This window comes from Ursus americanus, chromosome 7 (assembly GCF_024610735.1).
Source record: "Ursus americanus isolate L20-20 chromosome 7, mUrsAme1.1.p, whole genome shotgun sequence".
In the NCBI taxonomy this organism is placed as follows: Eukaryota; Metazoa; Chordata; class Mammalia; order Carnivora; family Ursidae; genus Ursus; species Ursus americanus.
Window position 1 is genome coordinate 57,284,319 of NC_142133.1, and position 22,537 is coordinate 57,306,855.

Genomic DNA, 22,537 nt, shown 5'->3' on the forward strand with positions numbered 1-22,537 from the left:
CCTTCAGAGTGTAGGGATAGAGGGTACATTCCTCAATTTCATAAAAACCATCTATGAAAAGCCTACAGCAAATATCATTCTCAATGGGAAAAGCTGGAAGCCTTTCCCTTAAGATCAGGAACACGACAAGGATGCCCACTCTTGCCACTATTATTCAACATAGTACTAGAAGTCCTTGCAACAGCAATCAGACAACAAAAAGGGATAAAAGGTATCCAAATAGGCAAAGAAGAAGTCAAACTGTCTCTCTTCGCAGATGACATGATACTCTATATGGAAAACCCAAAAGAATCCATCCCCAAACTACTACAAGTTATACAGAATTCAGTAATGTGGCGGGATGCAAAATTAATGCTCAGAAATCAGTTGCATTTCTATACATGCACAATGAGACTGAAGAAAGAAATTCGGGAATCCATTCCATTTACAATAGCACCAAAAATCATACGTTATCTCGGAATGAACTTAACCAGAGACGTAAAGGATCTATATTCTAGAAACTACAAATCACTCTTGAAAGACATTGAAGAAGACACAAAAAGATGGGAAAATATTCCATGCTCATGAATCTGAAATTATTTTCATGTTCTCATTAAGTTGTACCTCATGTTGTGGAAACAGTAAAATATGTTTTCTTGTGGTAATCTGATTTCTCAGCAAGACATTATTTAATTGAGGTTAATAATTATTCTTCCCTTTCAGGTACTTTCTAGGATACTTAATTTTATTTTATTTTTCATTACTTACTGTTTACAGTCTAAAGGCAAGACTATGAGACTATGAAGCCCAGAAAACTTTTGTGTTTTGGTATGTTCTTGTTTAAACATGGAACTAGTTTTACAACATAGTTTTTAGTTTTGATTTATGTTCACATCTAGTCTCAAGGACGAAGTGAGATCTTAATGAGCCTACAGAAAGTTCTGAATGGACTGGGAGGTGCAGCAGCGTCCTCTCATCGTGATATTTACAAGAATGCCAGGTCCCTCTTGACTGACAGGTCGATGGCTGTTCGATGTGCAGTTGCCAAGGTTAGTACTTGGCTGATTTATAATGCTATTCCTTCTCCTGCTTCCTCTTAAACAGTGGCTTTTTTTTTTCTTTTAAAGTTTTAAAATGTGATAACATAGTTTGTGTTCCCATGGATTAGTTTCAATTGGTAGAAGTGTATACAATGGAATCATGTGGTATGTGCTCTCTTTGGTCTGGCTTCTTTTACTCAGCATAATTATCTTGAGATTCATCTATATTGTTAAATGTATCACTGTTCATTTCTTTGCATTGCTGAGTGGTATGTCATTGTGTGGATGTACCACAATTTGTTTATTCCTTCACCTGTTAAGGACATTTGAATTGCTTCCAGTTCAGACTATTAGAAAAAAAGCTCTGAGCATCTATGTACAAGTTTTTGTGTGGACATATGCATTACTAAATACCTAGGAGTAGAATAATGGGATTGTATGATAGATTTATGTTTAACTTTTTTAAAAAAATTGCTGAACATTTTCCAGAGTACTCGTACCATTTTACATTTCCACCAGCAACGTATGAGATTTCTAATTCCTCCACATCCTCATTTGGTATTGTCAGTCTTACTCATTTTGGCCGTTCTAATGGATATGTACTCACATCTCATTGTAGCTTTAGTTTATATTTCCCTAATAACTAATGATGAGCATATTTTCATGTACTCATTACCATCCTTATCTTTGATAAAGAATCTATTAAAATCTTTTGCATGTTGTTTTATTGAGTTGTTTTCTTATTATTGAGTTTTGATAGTATTTATATAGGGTTTTTATATATTTCTTTATCAGATACATGATTTACAAATACTTATTCTCAGCTATGTCCTGTCTTTTCGTACTCTAAATAGTGCCTTTCTAAGGGAAAGAAGGGAAGTTTTGAATTTTGTCAAAGTCCAACTTACCACTTTTTATTATATAGACTGTGCTGCTAGTATTGTACCTAAGAAAACTTTTCCTAACTGAAGGTTTCTCTTATGTTTCCTTCTAGAAGTTTTATAGTTTTATACTTAGATATATGATCCATTTTGAGTTAATTTTTAAATATGGTACAAGGTATGAATCAAAGTTCTTTCTTTTTTTTTGTGCATGTATATTCACTTGTTCCAGCATCACATTGAAAACGCCATCTTTTCTTCACCTTAATTGCCTTTGCATCTTCTTTGAAAGTTGGTTGTTCATATGCATATGGGTCTATTTTTGGACTCTGTTATGTTCCATTGATCTATCTTGATGTCCATAACACTGTCTTAATTACTGTACCTTCATAATAAGTCTTGAAACCAGGTAGTGTTAACTTTCCAACTTTGTTCTTTTTCAAAATCGTATTCTAGGCTCTTTGCATTTCCATATGAATTTTAGAATTAATTTATCAATTTCTAGAAGAATATCATGCTGGGATTCTGATTCATGCTGGTATTTTACAATGACTCTATGGATCAATTTGGGAAGAGTTGACATCTTAACAATATTAAATCAACTAACCTTTGAACATGTTGTATCTTTCCATTTATTTAGGTCTTATTTGTTTTCCCTTAGCAGCATTTTGTGGTTTCCATTTATAGGTCTTGGACATCTTTTGTCAGATTTATCCCTAAGTATTTCATATTTTCAATGCAATTTTAAATGATATTGGTTTTTAAAATTTTAAGTTCTAATTGTTCATTGCTAACACAGAAATACAATTGATTTTTGTATATTGATCTTGTATCTGCTAATGTTGTTAAATGACTTATAAGTTCTGTCAGCTCTTTTGATAGATTCCATCAGATGTTCTATATAAACAATCATGTTCAAAAATAAAGACAGTTTTACTTCTTTTCCAATATGAATACCTTTTGCTCTGGCTAAATCCTTCAATACAGTGTTGAATTAAAAACATGAGAGCAAACATGCTTGTCTTATTCAAGATGTTTAAGGAGAAAACGTACAGTCCTTTGCCATTTAGTGTTAACCGTTGGTTTTTCTTGATGACTTTTATCAAGTTGAGGAAGCACCCTTATATTCCTAGCTTGCTAAGAGGTTTTATGAGGAATGGATGTTGGATTTTGTCATGCCTTTTGTTTTATATTTGATTTCTTGTGTTGTTTTTGTTGTTGCTGTTTTCTAATTACATTTACTTTAAGATAATAATAGATTTACATGCAATTATAAGAAGTAATATAGAGATGTCTTTATAAACTTTTACCCAGTTCATCCCAATTGTAATATCTTGCAAAAGTATAATACAATATTATAACTAGTATAATAGTGTTGACATTAACATAGTCCATTGATCTTGTTTAGTTTTCCCCAGTTTTTCTTGTATACAAATTCAATTTTAAGATTTATTTATTTATTGGGGCGCCTGGGTGGCACAGCAGTTAAGCATCTGCCTTCGGCTCAGGGCGTGATCCCGGCGTTGTGGGATCGAGCCCCACATCAGGCTCCTCCGCTATGAGCCTGCTTCTTCCTCTCCCACTCCCCTGCTTGTGTTCCCTCTTTCGCTGGCTGTCTCTATCTCTGTCAAATAAATAAATAAAATCTTTAAAAAAAAAGATTTATTTATTTATTTGAGAGAGAAAGAGAGCGTTCACATGAACGAGCACATGGGGGAAGGGCAGAGGGAAAGAATCTCAAGCAGACTCCCTGATGAGCAAGGAGCTGGTCATGGGGCTCCATCCCACAACATGCCCCAAGATTATGACCTGAGGCAAAACCGAGGGTCAGATGCTTAACCAGCTGAGCTACCCAGGCACCCTTACAAATTGAATTTAAAAAATCAATACTGGGCTACTTAGGTTATCTGTTTCTTCTTTAGTGAGTTGTCTATTTCATTTAAGTTGTCAGATTTATTGGCATAAAGTTGTTTATGATATTCTCTCTGTTCTTTTAATATATATTGAATCTGTAGTGATGTGACTCTCTCATTCCTAATTTTGGTAATTGGTGTCTTTTCTCTTTCCTTTGTCTGGCTAGAGATTTATCAAATTTATTAGTCATCTCAAAGAAGCAGCTTTGGGTTTTATTTCTATTCTTTTTCAGTTTTCTATTTCAGCTCTGTTATCTTTATTATTCTCTTTTCTCCCCTGCTTACTTTGTGCTAAATACGTCATCAGTTTCTTAAGGTACAAGCTGAGGTTATTGATTTGAGATCTTTCTTCTTTCTAATTTAGGAGTTTAGTGTTAAATGTCTTCTCCTAAGTACTGAAAACACTCTGGAGGCTGTAAGCTGGGGCAATTATAGGGTTAAGTTTGTTTTCCATCTCTTAAGGATCGCTATCCTTCATTGCCTGATGTCCAGTGTCTTGAAAACTGTTCTTTCATATATTTTAATTTTTTGGTTATTTTAGGAAAGAGAGTAAATCTGATTTTCATTACTATATCTCTGGAAGTGGAAGTTCTAGGATGTAATTAATTTACTTTTTTTTTTTTAAATTCCAGTGTCTACTAGAACTACAGAATGAAGCTGTGTTCATGTGGACTGCTGAATTGGAAAATATTGCCACTCACTGCTTTAAGGCTTTGGAAAACTCAAATTATGGGGTTCGAGTGGCAGTGTCTAAACTCTTAGGAACAGTCATGGCTACAGCGTTGATGCCAAAACAAGCAACAGGTACATTTGCCAATCCCTGATGTAGACTATAACAGATATTTGAAGGCATATGAAATATATCTAAATGAGTTATTTGTTATAGGCAAGTCACTTGAAAGATTTAAATAGTTAAGTGTCTGTCTGCTTTTTCAGGAAATAGAACTACCCAAATGGCATTTTCCTTGATAAAGACAAGACATTTCTTTATGGTTATAATGTGCAAGATAATATATATCAAGTATAGTGGATATATAAGCAAGTAAGATTTATGAAATGGTTTTGTATAATCTTCAAGGGACTGGAATCTGGTACTTTATATGCTTCCTTACTTTCAATCTCTGATGAGTAGATTCCTTTTATAGTACAGTATTATTTTACTTTTTTTGGGGGGGGGGACCATTACTGTAAGCAGAATCAGAGACATTTGTCATGTAACTTCTGTGCCTCACGTTTCCATAGAGATGCCTCAGTGAGGGTTGTGAGTGGACCCTGAGGGAGCCCAGCCACAGGTGCTACTGTCCCCACCCCTACTCCAGCTCTATGTAGTAGGAGAATCAGATGTTACAGATTCAAGTCCTAGCTCTTATGTTAATTAGCTTTGAGCTAATTTGAGCTAATAAAACCCTTTGAGCTTTAGTCTCTTTGTCTTCAATCTGCACGATTAGATGATGATGACAGGTAACGTTTATTAAGTGCTATGTGCCAGGCAATGAATTCAGCATATAACTGAATTGTTTTATTTAATCCTCGCAAAAGCCTGATGTACTATAAGTACTGTTACTATTCCCACTTATAAACAAGGAAATTGAGGCTTACAGGGATTGTGTAATTTGTGGTCTAAGTGTTCTGTTAAGTGTCAGAGCTGAAATTTAAACCCAGGCAGCCAAATTCCAAAGTCTACATACTTAATCATGAGCTTTATGGCTCTCCTACAGACTTTTTGTGAGGATTATGTTTGCAGCTGCATGAGAAAGGACTTTCTAAACTATGAAGCTCTCTACAAGAGAATGGCAATTCTGCTGTCCAGTGACATTTTAATCTATTGCTAACTGTTGTCTAGAAAGCATGGACTTGACAAAGTTTCTTTGAGTCTGCTCAGTTGGGAGTGAGGGCTGTGATCCATTAGCAGTGTCTGCTGTGGGTGTGCTTTGCTCTTGTTGTGTTACATGTATCAGGGTTAACATTATTAGAGTATGTTTGGCATAGATTTAGTGAATTGCTTTTAATTTCTAGCTCCTTCCATTTTTCCTAGCATTTTTTGCTTCAAGATTGAATTTACTTTTACAAGTACATTGTAAATTTAAAGACTGTAAGAAAATGAAAGGACCCTATCTTTGTAGTAGTTTAAGGATCCTTGAAAATAATTTCTTGAGTTTTAAGCTAGATTTATTAGAAAATGTTATACAACTAATAACAAAATAGATTACTTATGAATTTACTTTTCTTCTTGAAAGTAATGCGCCAGAACGTGAAGCGAGCGACATTTGATGAAGTCTTAGAACTCATGGCCACAGGATTTCTACGTGGAGGGTCAGGTTTTTTAAAGAGTGGTGGAGAGATGTTAAAAGTCGGAGGGTCTGTTAATCGTGAAGTGAGAGTTGGAGTTACCCAGGTTTGTAATGGATACATATGAAAGAATTCTCACATTGCTGGTGAAATCTCATGGAAGACTCTTAGTACACACAGATTTTTAATATTGTCTGTTTTTTTCCCAAAATATTTATTTTACCAAATGAATGAATTACATTCAAATTCCAAATTACACTTATATGGAAGGATAGATTCTTAATGCCGTGTAAATAAGCGTTTGTCTGCTATATTTATATAAGTATACAACATCTTCCCAGACTTTACTTGGCAGAAAATCAGATGTAAAATAATTCAGTTTTAATTGAAATTGTATTCAGATAGCTTGAGGCATTTAGATTTTAATGTTCTCTAATGACCCTGTAGCTAACCATATTGGTTAATACTTTGATTGGATTTATCATTAATGAGTAATCACCAATGTAATTATGAAACTAATCCTGACTTGGAATTAAAATTGCAAAATAATGATTAAGCAAATAAGGTGTTATGGTTAATGATCTAAGAATAATTAATACATAATAAGATAAAATGTTTCTTTGTGGTCTTAGTCAAAATCACTCCAACTGTACATTGTTCCTGAAACAAGTGTAAAGTAGAAGTAAACCATTTTTATCTTACAGTCACAAGCAGGGGTTTCTAGTCGTAGGTCAATGTTTATTTAGGATGTGAGCGTTTTCTTATTCCTATAACCTATTACCTTCCTCATCATTAGAATGAATTCAGCTCTCCTTCCCTCTCTCCCTACTGTCTTTGCATTCTTCAGGAAGCTACTAAGAACAGTTTTTAGCCAAAGATACTTCCACCAGTAATTCCTATGCTAGAAGTACTAAAAATGTCTTAAGTATTAAATTTTCTCAACCTGAATCTCAAGTATAATTTTATTTTGCATGCTGTGATCATTTATTTTTGTAGTTGCTTTATCAGTAATATCAATTCTTTTATATAATTTATCTGAAGTTATATCTTTATTTATAGGCATATGTTGTTTTTGTAACTACATTGGGTGGTCAGTGGTTGGAGCGTAGCTTTGCTACATTCTTGTCCCACGTACTTGATCTGGTTTCCCATCCTCGGGCGACGCAAACACATGTAGAGGCTGTTTACTCAAGACGATGTGTCTCCTTTATCCTAAGAGCTACCGTGGGCAGTTTGCTAGGTGAAAAAGCCCAGATTGCAGCTGCCAAAGAAATATGCCAAGCTATTGGAAAACAAATGAAAGCAGTAGGTAAGAATTGGTATCTTGATGTGTGTTGTTGATTTCTTTAGTCATTTAGCTTTATGTGATTATTCTTAATAAGTACTAATCTGATTAGTTCTTGTCGTTCTGGACTGTGTTTTAATAGTCACTTTTATTGAGTACTTTTGTTATTAAAACCATGTAATTACAGTGACATAGAATTTTTATGTTGAGAAATCGTTCTTTTTGATAGCTGAGTAATATTCCATTGTATACATGGACCACTGCTTCTTAATCCAGTCATCTCTTGAAGGGCATCTTGGCTCCTTCCACGATTTAGCTATTATGGACAATGCTGCTATGAACATTGGGGTGCATATGGCCCTTCTCTTCACTACGTCTGTATCTTTGGGGTAAATACCCAGTAGTGCAATGGCTGGATCATAGGGTAGCTCAATTTTTTAACTTTTTAAGGGACCTCCACACTGTTTTCCAGAGTGGCTGTACCAACTTGGCGATGGGTAGTAAGGAGGGCACATATTGCATGGTGCATTGGGTGTTATACGCAACTAATAAATCATCGAACTTTACATCAAAAATAAATAAATAAATAAAAATTTTTAAAAAAAGAATTTTTAAAGATTTGAGTAGCATGTTTGAAAGGTTAGGTTTTCTGTTTCATTTCTAGTACCTGGTATTGATGTTCTAGCTTTCCTGGTATGCTACAGTATATTGCTTTGCTATCTTTAAGGAACAACCTATTGCAATTTTTTTGCTTGAGCCTTTTGTTTTATAAACACATGTTTGTTTGTTTGTTTGTTTTCCTTTTGTTAATAGGTTTAATATGAAGACTTAGATAGGAACAATTACAGGTGGTTATTAGCCCACTGTAGGATATAATGTGAAACCTCAGTAATTCAGAATTAAAAGAAATGTGCATTTTATAAATTTTTCAGTTTAACAAGTAGTTATTGAGTATCTGGGATTGCAAAGCAGTAAGTCAGTATTTGAATAATGAGTGAGATAAAAGTTCCTGCCTTCATGGAACTTGTAATCCAATCAGGGAACTAAACAAGGTAAAATATACATTCTGTAGGACACTTCAGTTTTCTTAACCTTAATCAGGCAAATTATATTGCCTAATAGTGGTCTTTAGAAATAAGAATTTAATGGGGTGCCTGGGTGGTTCATTCAATTAAGCATCCTACTCTTGATTTCGGCTCAGGTCATGATCTCAGGATTGTGGGATTGAGCCCTACATTGGGCTCTGCACTCAGCGGGGAGTCTGAGATTCTCTTCCTCTGCCCTTCTCCCATTTGCTTTCTCTCTCTCTCTCTCTGTCAAATAAATAAATAAATCTTAAAAAGAAGAAATAAGAATTTAATGAATAGAGAATAATCAGTAATTTATATTTAAAGAATACATATTAAAAATTTTTTAAATCAGTAAAAGTAAATTCACAAATGGTTATAGTTTTCTTTGTTTATAATAGCTTACTTAGCATACCATTTTTATTTTTTTATTTAAAAAATTTTTATTTAAATTTTAGTTAACATATAGTGCAATATTGGTTTCAGAAGTAGAATTCAGTGATTTATCACTTACATACAACACCTAGTGTTCATCACAACAAGGGCCCTCCTTAATACCTATCACCCCTCAACCCATCCCCCACCCACTATCCTCCATCACCCCTCAGTTTGTTCTGTATCATTAAAAGTCTCTTATGATTTGTTTCCCTCTCTCCTTTTTTACTCCCTTCCCATGTGTTTATCTGTTTTTTTCTTAAATTCCACATATGAGTGAGATCATATGGTGTTTGTCTTTCTCTGACTGACTTATTTCACTTAGCATAATACACTCTAGCTCCATCCACATCAAGCAAACCATTTTTATTTTTTTATTTTTTAAAGATTTTTATTTATTTATTTGAGAGAGGGAGAAAATGCACACGTTGGGGGGAAGAGCAGAGGGAGAGAATCAAGCAGACACTGCGGTGAGCGCGGAGCCCATCATGGGGCTCAATCCCATGACCCTGAGATCATGACCCGAGCTGAAATCAAGAGTTGGTTGCCTAACCAACTGAGCCACCCATGTGCCCCAAGCAAAACATTTTTAAATGCAGGGCTAACTGAAGGTTCTGAATGGTGAGTTAAAGGGTATTTAAATTAATGAGGTATTGTTCTTTAGTTATATTAAAATAGTAATCTGTCCTAGGTTCACAACATGAAAAATATTTGTAAAATGGTGTGTTGAAGAACTGTTTAAGTGCCAGAAACACTGTGCCAGATTGTGGAAATTAAATAGTGAACCCGACATAGATAGTACCTGATCAAGGTTTAGCAATCAAAAGATAGAGTTCACCCATTTCCAAGTCTAGAAATAGCTGAAAATAAAAAGGTCCATAATAAAAATTACAGTCTGTAATGTATTAATCTAATCTGTTATTATGTATTATATTTTTTATAGTCTTTTTAAAATTTAAATTCAATTAATTAACGTATAGCATATTATTAGTTTCAGAGGTAGAGTTCAGTGATTCATCAGTTGTATATAACACCCAGTGCTCATTACATCAAGTGCCCTCCTAATGCCCATCGCCCAGTTACCCCATCCCCCCACTCACCTCCCCTCCAGCAACCCTCAGTTTGTTCCCTGTAGTTAAGAGTCTCATGGTTTGTCTCCCTCTCAGATTTCATCTTATAGTCTATTAATATATGATGAATGCAAAAAAGGTAAGGAAGTTTTACTGTCATGGAAGGGTTATTAATCTTAAGGTCATAGATTAGCCATTTGATTTTTTAAAAAATCTTAAAAGCAGAATTAAATACAGTGCTACCATCTGGGATTTATGGGCCGAATATATTCTCAATTAGTAATTTGACAAGGAATCTTTAGTTGTCTCGTGTTAATACATTTCAGTTCTGTTGAAAGGTCAGGGAAGGAGGCAGCAAAGCTAATGGGAACTTTGAGGCACATCTCAGTAAGAAATTCTAAAGCCAGTTTCCTTATAGATCTGCTTTCTGGTCAGTAATTTGACAGTGTTGCTATCAATATATTGCAGCACTTGAGGTAGCAACGATAGTAATGAAGTAACAATAATGGCTGCTGACATTGACCGCATGTGTATTGTGGGCAGCGTTGTGCTCTATTCTTTATGTGAATTGACTTTTTAATCCCCACAGTACTCTGAGATAGTCCCTTAACCCTCTCAGCAGATGGAGACTTGAGACTTGGATTAGTGGAGTGTCTTGCCCAGTGTCATGTAGCTGACGTGACTGGTGGAGTTGAGATTGGAATCCAGATGCCTCTCTGGGGAGCCAGTGCTTCTGTACACTGTGGCTTGCTAAAGTTGGGTGTATTCCTGGAAGCAGGCAAAATACCTCAGTGTGTATTTCAGTACTGTTATGATGTCATTAAACAGTGTTTTAAGTCACTTCAGTGTTTAGTTACACAGGTGTTCTGCTCAGAAGTAATTACATACAGGATTTTAACACCCAGACATGAACTGGTAGAATGTTGGTATAAATATGTCAATTGTATAAATCAAAAAAATTATGCCACAATTTAATTCACCCACATCAAACACATGATTATGTGTTTCCAGAAGCAGTAGTGAATGATACTAGTGGTGAAAACAAATCTGGAGCAGCAGACATCGCAGCAAGCCAGCATGTGATGGTCTGTGCCCTCCAAGAGCTCGGGAGCCTGGTGCAGAGCCTGAACGCTACTGCATCCCCTCTTATTCAGGAAGCATCTATAGGTATGATAATTCACTTACCTGCTGGAATTCTTTTTACCATTTAAAAAAAAAGTCCTAAGTGTGATTGATAATTTAACTTCTGATTAGTTGCTTGCCGCTACAATTAGTAGTTTTTCAGATCATTTGTTAAAAGTTGGGTTTTATTTAAGTTAAGATTCACTGGGTTTGTGAATGTTGAATAAATAGTGGAATAAAGTTTGGGGAGACAGAAGAGTCATGGTAGTTTGTTTCTAATAATTGGCTAACATTTGTTGAATACATATTTAATTTTTATATCAACATTTATATATTTTTTGAATATAATTATACTACGTTTTTTGTAGAAAATGTTCCTTTGAAATTCTCTACTATTTCTGAGATTATGTGTTTTTGGCAAAGTTCTGAAAGTATTTGGGTAAAACCATAATGATTATGATTTTAATCATTGTGTTACACATATTCTTCTATTCATGAAATCATTTGACTTCATAAAGAGCCCTTTTTTGTGTATTTCTCTATAGGACTTTTGGAAACTGTGACTTCAGTGCTTCTTCATCCAAGTATGGCTGCCCGGCTTGCCGCCGCCTGGTGTTTGCGCTGTGTGGCCGTGGCATTACCATTCCAGCTGACACCATTTCTAGACAGGTGTGCAGAACGGCTCAACAACTTGAAAACGTCCCCAGAAGCTGTTAGTGGATACAGCTTTGCAATGGCTGCTTTGTTAGGTGGAGTTCATCAGTGTCCGTTGGGCATTCCTCATGCCAAGGGAAAGGTATGACAGAGACCGTGAAATTATAAGTGCTGTCATGTGGGCTTTAGTCTTTCTCGGAACACCTTCTTTTTTTTTTTTTTTTTTTTAAAGATTTTTTATTTATTTATGTGACAGAGAGACAGCCAGGGAGAGAGGGAACACAGCAGGAGAGTGAGAGAGGAAGAAGCAGGCTCCCAGCGGAGGAGCCCGATGTGGGACTCGATCCCGGAACGCCGGGATCACGCCCTGAGCCGAAGGCAGACGCTTTAACGACTGCGCTACCCAGGCGCCCCTCTCGGAACACCTTCTGTGTTTCATGTTGAGCTGGGTGATCAAACAACAGTTGTACTATAGCAATGTAAAATAGAGTGTTCTGCCAATATGGAGTTGACAGACCCTAATTAAAATTTGATATTTAATTTTGCATAGGAATAGTAGATTTTGTCTGGGTATAGTATCATTTTATTTTAGAAGAAAAAAAGACTCTTATGGTAATTATGTAGAAATCAGAGGGTTTTTTCCAGCTTTTAGAGATAAAAATTCATATTGTTGTATTCAAAGATGTCAGGAGACTATGTTATTGCATTTACCATTTTGATAATAATAATAGTTGAATGGTTTTTATGAGTCAGTTCTTTTTTCTTTCTCTTTCTACTATACCTACTAATACTATTATGGTTTTTTTCCCCAAGAATATTAAGTGTTTATGTAAATATTATTTGTAACTTTACATATGTAGATTGGGGCTAGGTTTTTAACTTCTTATTCTTTCTGAGACACCAGGCCCAGATCCTTCGTTCTTAAGAGTTCATAGACGAGCCATGACAGACTGTGGACTCCGGGAAACAAACTGAGGGTTTTAGAGGGGAGGGGGTGGGGGGGTTGGGTTAGCCCGGTGATGGGTATTAAGGAGGGCATGTATTGCATGGAGCACTGGGTGTTATACACAAACAATGAATCATGGAACACTACATCAGAAATTAACGATGTACTGTATGATTTAAAAAAAAAAAAGAGTTCCATAGCTACTGTTTGAATCTTGGCTTCCATTCTCCTTTTGTTGTTCAATTGCCTCCTCTCTGATTATCCTGCCTGCAGTCTTTCTCCCATCTCCGCACACCACTTTCATGTTTCACATTAGCTCAGAGACCCTTTGGGACTACCCAGTGCTCAGAGAATAAATCTAATCCCCTCTGTCTGGTAAACTGGCACCTCCGCAGTTTGCCTTCATTCTACCCATTCATTCTCATTTCCCTCTGCTCTACTTAGACTAGTCATCTTGCTTCCTTCCTATGTCTTTTTCAGCCTTCATGCCATTATTCACACATTAGAATCTCGTCCCCCTTCTTGGTCATGTGTACCAAACTGATCCATTTGTTTAGAGGCCCAATTCGAGTGCCATTTCTTTCGTGCAATCTCCTCAGAGCTACTCCATCTTGGATAACCTCCCCTTTGCAGACCAAACTACATCTGTCTTACTGTTTTGTCATTTAATCATGTGCTGCTTATTACTTGCCGTTTTCCCTCTGACTTCTCTAAGACTGTAAGTCTTAGCTTAATGGCAGAAACATAATGGGAGTTCAACAAATCTCTGGGTATAGGAGAATAGTACTACCAATAATAGCGTTTATGAAATGGTTACATGAACCAGCACTCTTCTGAGTGCTTTGCTGTATTAACTTATTTAATCCTAGCTGGAGTGAGGTTGGCATTCCTATTATTCCTATTTTACCAATGAGGGAACTGAGGCAGGGAAGTTAACTTATCCCAGGTCAGAAAGCCGGGAAATGACAAAGCTAGGATATGAACCCAGGCAGTCTGGCTCTGGAGCTCTCTCTTAACCGCTGTGCTGTGTGGGGCCTCCTCAGAGACAGCCGTGCAATCAGAATTAAGTAGGTCTTGATGTTGCCTCTTTTAAAACATGTTAACAGCAGCAACAAAAAAGGACAACTTCTTTTTTTAACTAAGCATACTAGCTATGTATATTCTTATTTAAATTCTTATTTAAATTGTTTCAGTTAAAATCCAATTCTAAACTTCTCTTGCAGATGGTAGTTAGTATTGCTGAAGATCTCTTACGAACTGCTGCCCAAAATAGCAGGCTGTCTTTACAGCGCACCCAAGCTGGATGGCTTTTACTTGGAGCACTTATGACTTTAGGTATAGTCATATTTGAGTAGGATCTTGTCTAACTGTATAACTGTCAGTAGACGGTAAAGAAAATTTAATTTAAAAGTATTAAACTTCACATTTTAGACTTTGAATGACATGATAAAATTGGTGAAGATGTTTTTCCTCTTATTTGGGAGTAGATTCCTATTTTTGGTAATTTCTGCTTAAGTGCATTTAATGAGAAAATTGTTAACAAAGTTTCACCTTTACTATCAGAAAAGCCCTGGTCTAACTAATTGGTTTAGTGTTAACCGAATGATGAGAGTACTGGGGCACATTCCATCCCCAGAGTGACGTGAGTGACATGATTTTGGTTCATGATTTTAGTAGGGTTATGAGGTCACATTTAAATGATCTTGTTGGTGCTGCTTTTCTGGGGTTGCCCGTCTGCATTTCACTATCCTAAGTGCTATGACAAATCTGAGATGCAGGCAAAATTTAGCACTGTACACAGAAAGAAAGACATCCTGTCATGGAGATGAGATGTGTCTACTTTTTAGGTCACATATTCAGCTGTTGCTGTGAGAAAGGGTGTGTATGTGTGTGTGTGCTACAGAGTCACTCACCACTTCTACCTTCTGGAAGTTATACTTTGACCTGGTTTTCTAAAGAAAATAAAAAGTGCTAACTTTTCCAGAAATTTATGTTAAATATGTAAAATGATACGTGAAAGGAATTTCTTAGCAATGTAAATTCTTAGTTCTAAACATACTGCTCCTCTATAAAACAAAATTAGCCATATCCATTGCCCCCCCCCCCAAATGGAGGAATATATAGATGTGTGTGTGTGGGACTGGGGGTCTATGTTTATATACGTATGTATTTATAGAAAAGATACAATAAGATGTGTCCCAGATGTATTTCATTATTGATAATGCATGATCCAACATTCTGAATATAGTTGGGTAATTTCTTTTAAAGTACATTTTATGGATTTATGTTTGGCTGCTAAAAATATTGCTACTTTGTAGGTGAGTTTTATTATGCTTTAATAGATAGGTTAAGAAACATTTTCAGGTGGGAGAGGAGGAAGTGGAGGACGACGGTCAGAAGGTGTATCCTTGCAGTTCTGAGCTAAGTACAGGGATGTGGCATGCGGCACGGTGGGTCCAGAAAACACTCCTGTGTGACAGACAGGAGAGCTGATAAGAGAGTCAATCCTGAGAGTTGGCGTCACAAGAAGAAAATTTAAAAAAATTTTTTTTCATTTTATTGTGTCTATATGAGATGATGAATGTTGGCTGCACCTGTTGTGGTACTCATTTTACAATTATTTGTAACCCAAACCATCATGCTGCGCATTTTAAACTTATACAGTGATGTGTGTCAATCATTTCTCAAACTGGAAAATAAAAGACACATATTTACTATTACAGATAAAGATAGAGTGAAATGATAGGTATTGTTAAAGCCTGTGTGGGGGTCTTTGACTTTTGTTTGTAATATATGTTTTATATATATGGTTATATGTATGGTTTCACATTCTTGTTTTCTCCAATAGGACCATCTGTTGTTCGTTATCATCTGCCCAAGATGTTGTTACTGTGGAGAAATGTTTTTCCCCGTTCTCTAAAGGAATTGGAGGCCGAGAAGGCCCGAGGCGATTCTTTTACCTGGCAGGTAACATTGGAAGGTCGTGCCGGAGCTTTATGTGGTAAGAACTGAAAGGATTGTACTCTCAGAATATTATTTTATTACTAAAATATTTGTGAAGGGAAGGAAAATCACTACTTCAAATTTTATTTTAATGTGTAATGATAAATTCATAGACTTGTAGATTTAGAAAGAAACTTTATAAATAACCTGTGCCGGTTTGCTAATTTTGCAATGGAAATGAAGCTGAGACTCTGAAAACGAGGTTAGCATTAGTGGTAAGATGAGAGCCGGAGCCCAGGCCTTTGATTGCCGGTTATTGCAGTTGTCCACCTGTCAGAGAGGCAGTGGCCACCACATAAACAGCCCAGTCGGTATTCAAAGGAAGAAGAAACTCAGGATCTCCAAGGTTACTGAGTTGACAGTCTTTTCATAATGGACAGACAGCTAGCATTATCAAATCTGCAAATGTTGATGCATTTTTTTCCAGACATCAGTATTACAAAAATTATGAAAAAAGTTGTTTTTATATAGAAGTCGGCAACTTACAGGAAATGCTCAAGTTTGGTTTCCTTTGAGAACTAGAATTATACTGGGTGACTCTGTTCTTTTTTGGTTTATCTCAGAGTGAAAAGTCCTTCTTTTTCCAAATCGTGGGAAAGAGATATACACTAAAGCATAAGGGCGGCAGGGCAAGGGGCCTGTTTTGTTCCCACACATCTAAGAGCTGTTTTTGTCTTAGTTCTGTAGCTAAAGAGGCAGCAAAGATGTTCCTTCTCACTGAGCTATTTTGTGCACTCTTGGTTCTGTCTTGAAACCGCTTTCTTTGTAGTTATCTGAATTTAGTGATGTTACAAGACCTTTGATTTCCCACTCACAGAAATCTCCTAACAAATATCTTCCCTCCCTCCACCTTTCTTCTAGCCTTTTCTAATGATCTTTCTCTGTAGTTGCAGTTAGTTCTTCTTGTGGTTTGACCTGATTTCAGAACCTTGTGTTTTATAATAATGGAGAATTATAGGTATCTTTATATAATTCTATAATTATTTTATTTTCACAAAAGCTAGCCTAAATCTGTTATTTTAAAAATTTTATCTAGCAATGAGGAGTTTCGTTGCACATTGCCCTGAGCTCCTAACTGAAGATGTGATTAGAAAATTGATGACCCCTATTGAATGTGCCATGACTATGATGTCACAGTAAGTAAGCAATTATGACAAGTTAACATCCAATTTTACATATTTATAAATAGTCGTTTTGTGCTTCCCTCTAATATCATATACGAAACATATAAAACTTTACTGTTTTAAAATGACTTTAAAATTATAGTAATGGTATGGATCGAAATAAAATTGTATTTTATAGTGTTCCAGTAAAGGCCATGGAATAAACTAAAATGAAAATGTTATATTCGCCAATGTATTTTGACAGTTCATCGATACACTGCTGAAAATGTTTTAAGTAACACTTATTCTAGTGTTGATACCAACTATACTTTTGATATTTTAGCATTCCATCTGTAATTAAAGCCCATGGAGCCCATCTGAAAGCCAGTGCTGCAATGGTCCGTTTAAGACTTTATGATATCTTGGCTTTGTTACCTCCAAAAACTTATGAAGGTAAATAAAATTTACGGTATCTAATAAAAATTTTTCAGTATACCTTTCCAGTTCTTCACAGTATTATAGAGTTCTGACCAAGACTCTCCCCTGACTTTGCAGAGGAAGACAACCATTTTACTTTTCTTTATATAGAGTAGCTAACACTTGTTGAGCACTTACTGTGTTCCGGGTCTGTTCTAATCCCTTTACGTGCATTACCTCCGTTGACTCTAACCACAACTCTGTGAGGTAATGCAGCTGTATTTTATGAACCGTGGGTACAGAGAGGTAAGGTAACTTGCCCAAGTCTGAGATCTAGTAAGTGGCAGAGCTTGGATTCAAACCCAGCTGGTTCAGCTTTAAAGTCTATGCTTTTATTTATTTATTTTTTTAAAGATTTTTATCTTTAAAGCACAAGGGGGAGAGAGTTAGAGGGAGAAGCAGACTCCCTGATGAGCAGGGGGCCCCATCTGGGGCTGGATCCCAGGACCCCAGGATCATGACCTGAGCTGAAGGCAGATGCTTAACCGACTGAGCCACCAGGCGCTCCTCTGTGCTTTTAATTACTATCTTAAACTGCTTCATCTGTATTATAACATAGATAATAATTTAGGAATCTTGACAGACAATTATAATGTACTTTGCAGATATCAAATATTATATAAAATACTAATATTAAAATAAGCTATTGATTTGTCTTCAGTTCAGCCACACCCAAGAATTCTCATGTGCTCTGGTTCAGTGTTTGCACATCATTGGGTAATTAATAATAAATAATAATTGTGTCATATTTAATATATTTAAATAGATCTTTAAAGCATTAAAATATTTTAATATATTTAAATTTATTAAGTTTAAATGTGAATATTTAATATAGATATATATTTGAGTAGTTTTGTTACTTTAAATAATTTGGGCTAAAAGGCATAATACAATAATAAAAAATAAAATATCATTATTGTGTGTTTAAACCAGCATTAAAATATTTAATATAGATTTTTTAAAAAAAGAGAACAGGGACTTAATTATTTCATCCCTGTAGAACATGTTGCTTCTTTCTGTGGGCAATGATTGTAATTTTCATAAAAATTATTCTTTCTTATCTGATCTGATGTTCTGTTTTTTAGGATCTTTCAACGCGCTTCTTAGAGAACTGGTAGCAGAATTCACTTTGACTGACAATTCAGCCAACACAACTACTTCCCTCCTCAGATCCCTCTGCCATTATGATGACAGTGTTCTTCTAGGTTCCTGGCTTCAAGAAACTGACCATAAATCAATTGAAGACCAGGTAGCAAACCATACAGGGAATTGAAATACAACTGAATCAAAAGCAGTGGTGTTGATGAGCACTGGGTGTTATATGCAGCTAATGAATCATTGAACACTACATCAAAAACTAATGATGTCCTATATGTTGGCTAACTAAACATAATGAAAAAATAAAAAAAACAAAAGCAATGGTGTTATTATACATAGTCATTTAAAATATTGCAGACTAAAGTTTTATTTTGGCTTTCTTAGACATTTAAAGATAGATTCCTGATGGTAGATAAATAGTGAAAAAAGGTAAATTTCTTGCATTCTTTTAAAAAAAAGAGTTACTAAAGCTTCTTTTAATGAGTTTTTTGGGGGTTTAAGTTATGCACATTTTAAGGTGGGCAGTATAAAAATGTTTTAGAATGAATAAGCATTTTCTTAAAATTATACAAGGTGTTACTGATGGCTTGTTTCATGGCCAGATCATATTTTTATCTGTTTAAAAATTTTCAGATTCAATCATTCTTGTGGTTTTTTTTGTTGGAAATTTTCAGATTCAGTCATTCTTGTTTTTTTTTGTTGATATTGTTACCTTTTTTCCTTCCTCTCATTCTGTTCTTCATGCCTAATACTCCCTCAAGTAGATTTTGAATGATTTTTATGTCACTCTTTTCATAGCTCCAGCCGAACAGTGCGTCTGGAAGTGGGGCTCTGGAGCATGATCCATCCTCCATTTACTTACGAATACCTGCCGGAGAAGCTGTGCCTGGTCCTCTTCCTCTAGGGGTTTCAGTCATTGATGCTTCCGTGGCTCTTTTTGGTGTAGTGTTTCCTCATGTTTCTTATAAACACCGGTTAGTATAAAGTCAGTTGGGTAATTTTAGTTAAATATTAATTATACCAGAGGAGTGGTGGGTAGCGGGATAGGTTAAGGAGGTGATGGGGATCAAAGGGTGTGCTTGTTGTGAGGAGCACCGGGTATTGCGTGAAGGTGTTGAATCACTACGTCGTACTCCTGAAACTAACACTACACTGTATGTTAACTAGCTGGAATTTAAATAAAAACTTTAAAAATAAATAAATAAAATTTAAAAATTTTAAAGTATTTAACATAAATAAAGTTATCTATCAGGAAATATATATAAATTATATTCAAACAATAGATTTTCCCATCCCAGTTACCTACAATAAGGTGAATTACTACTTAAATAATAGGCTTATAAATTCAGTAACATAAGTGACACGAACATAATGGAAAAAAATTGCATGAAAATTCCACATAATTTGAAACTGTTCTTAAGATTTGTCTCTGTGTACTAGCGTCTGGTACCATTGTGTTGTGGACTGTGTCTTAAACAGCAAGATTTTCATTTCAGTAGTTCATTTGCCAGTTCATAAGTAGGTTTTCACTATATCTTTAGTGAGGAACATCAATTTGCTAAGTGTTTTTTTGTTACTGAAGAAGTTAATGAGTGAGAAGTCTACTCTCTAATGTTTGTCATTCAGTTTGAGTCTGGAACTTGGGAAACTAAAATAACTGGTTGTTTTTCTAATAGGAGCATTTTGGTTTGCTGTATTCTTTGTACACAGACACTCTCCCTAACTTTAGTAGGCATTTTGTCTATTTGTGGCGGTTTTCTCAAAAGGAAGAGTGAAAGTGAATTAGTGTAAGACACTCACAGGTAACTTGTTAAACAAAATATGCTTTTAGGGGCCCTTGGCTGGCTCAGTCAGTGGCGTGTGTGATTTGATTCTGGGGTTGTGAGATCAAGCCCCATGTTGGGTGTAGAAATTACTTAAAGGTAAAAAAGCTTTTAAAAATATATATTCATTCATTCATTCATTCATTCGTTTTTAAAGATTTTATTTTTAAGGAATCTTTATACCCAACGTGGGGCTCGAACTCACAACCCCAAGGTCAAGAGTCACATGTTCTTCCGACTGAGCAAGCCAGGCGCCTCCCCACCCAAAAATAAAAAATATATGCTTTTAAAACATTGTTATATTGGCATATAAAATATAACACAAATATAAAGGATAACATAAGTGTTCCTTTAAAAATATGTAGTGTAGTTTACTTGATTAATTGCTTTTTAATTTGAGAAGAAAAATTTCAGTGTGAAATTTCACTTCACCCAGATATCTTTAAGAATATTTGGTTGCCACATAAATGTTGAAGAACATTAAAGGTGAAAGAATTTCCTAAAGCATCAAATTTAATGTCCTTATATTAAATCTGAGGAAATCCAGGTCCAAGAATTTGTGGTTTGCCCAAAGTTATATAGCTAGTTATGAGAGCTATAATTAGAGTCCAGGATTCTCTTAAATATTAAATCACTTTTGTACAAGGTGAACTATTAATAAATACATTCTGTTAAAAATATAATAAATATCCAATGATGGAGGAATGACTAAATCAATTATGAAAAGTCAACAGGCTAGAATATTTTTTACATAGACAATGTTTTGATATCAGAACATACTCTTTATATAATGTTAAATGAAAAAAATAAAAGGCAAGAAATGATCCCAGTTTGGTATTTTAAAATACATAAAAATGTGCATGTGTATACCAATACATGTGTATATGCGAATACATAAGAAAAAACCTGAAAGGAAATAACTGTACCTGAGGGTAAGAGTAGTTATTTCTGGTTAGTAACTTTTTGTTAGTAGTCTTCAAATTAAATGAAATGAATATTTTATTTTTTTTCTTTTTCTCTTTTTGTTATGTTTAGTTAGGCACTGTAAATATTTTATAATAAAAACATTTTTTAAATAAGTCGTTTAAAAGGTTGTGTACTTGAGTTCAGTTATAGGTAAATGATGCTTAACAGTAGTGTTGGAGACGTGTCTCTCTTCTTACGTGTGTACTTGAAAAAGTAGTGTGAATAATGCCCTGCTTCCTCATCCATAGAAGATGTGGTTCTATGTCAGAACAAGTGTTAAAGTAGTCAGTTTTAGCCCCCAGTAACTCTGACTGGAGTTCCTGCTGGAGACTAGATGATTTCTTCCTCTGTGGTTTTGAAGAATGCTTTGACCTGAGACCTATGGCCTATTATACATTGAGCTTAAATCCTTATAGTGACCTTACAGAGATACTGATTTCCTACTTTAGTTCATAGTGATTTTAGTACTAAATCCAACTTCCTGGCATTCCTGTGCCCATCCCATTTATTTTTAGAATCTGAAATGATCTCATTCTATCAGAATAGTCTCAAATGGCTGTGAGGATTTTTTTATTTTTTTGCTGCCTCATTTAAATAATTTGAAATAATAAAAATCACTTCAAATTTTCTACATTAACAAAAAATGACCAAAGCTAAATCTTTTTAAAAATCTCCCAGTTAGCTTCTGAAAATAGGACATGAGGTACTATTTTCTTCCATGTGAGACTATTTTAAAAGAAGAAAAAATTATGCCACATTTTAAATTTCCAACTTAAAAATCTTCTGCACAGATGCATAATTAATGATTGTTATTCTATTCACGAAACCTCGAGCACCTACTCTATGCCAGGCACTTTGTTAGATGCTGGGGTTGATGTTAGAGAACACTGAAATTATGACCTTGTTTTGTTAATTAAAACTTAATGTATAGTCGCTCACTTTGTTCCAGTTAAAAACCACATGTCCCGGGATCAGTTCAGGAGGAGGAGATCTGGTTTGAACCAGTTGCAGGAATGAAATAGAAATGAAACAGCATGGGTCATTATTTGTTACACCCTTAGCTGTTGCTCTTATTTGTTTCCTGAGCCATATTTGAATAAAAAGTATTGCTAATGTTATCTTTGTTCTGTGTTTATAGATTACAAATGTTGGATCACTTTGCTGAGTGTGTTAAACAAGCCAAAGGTGTCCGCCAGCAGGCTGTGCAGCTTAATATTTTTACTGCCGTTCTTAGTGCACTAAAGGTATTTACTTTTAAGACATAAGTATTCTGACCTAAGATTTTAATTAATGCCTTTAATTAGACAGGTATATCTAGACCGTTATGATGATCATATGTGTATCACTTGATAACTATGTTTTTATATTAGTTTAATTAAATAATTA

The 22,537-nt window shown here is 35.2% G+C and overlaps 1 protein-coding gene across 3 annotated transcripts in view; it reads left to right on the forward strand.

Annotated features, from left to right (window-relative positions):
* HEATR5B (HEAT repeat containing 5B) overlaps positions 1–22,537 on the forward strand; it is a 102,429-nt gene that overhangs the window by 8,796 nt on the left and 71,096 nt on the right. For all 3 annotated transcript variants that reach the window (XM_045809079.2, XM_045809080.2, XM_087863732.1), the window contains exons 5-17: positions 879–1,028; positions 4,446–4,617; positions 6,051–6,208; positions 7,162–7,411; positions 10,971–11,126; positions 11,627–11,877; positions 13,905–14,016; positions 15,530–15,682; positions 16,721–16,820; positions 17,131–17,240; positions 18,350–18,513; positions 19,161–19,336; positions 22,290–22,395. In XM_045809079.2, the coding sequence (XP_045665035.1) occupies positions 879–1,028; positions 4,446–4,617; positions 6,051–6,208; positions 7,162–7,411; positions 10,971–11,126; positions 11,627–11,877; positions 13,905–14,016; positions 15,530–15,682; positions 16,721–16,820; positions 17,131–17,240; positions 18,350–18,513; positions 19,161–19,336; positions 22,290–22,395 (2,058 nt within the window). The remainder of the gene's footprint in view (positions 1–878; positions 1,029–4,445; positions 4,618–6,050; positions 6,209–7,161; positions 7,412–10,970; positions 11,127–11,626; positions 11,878–13,904; positions 14,017–15,529; positions 15,683–16,720; positions 16,821–17,130; positions 17,241–18,349; positions 18,514–19,160; positions 19,337–22,289; positions 22,396–22,537) is intronic.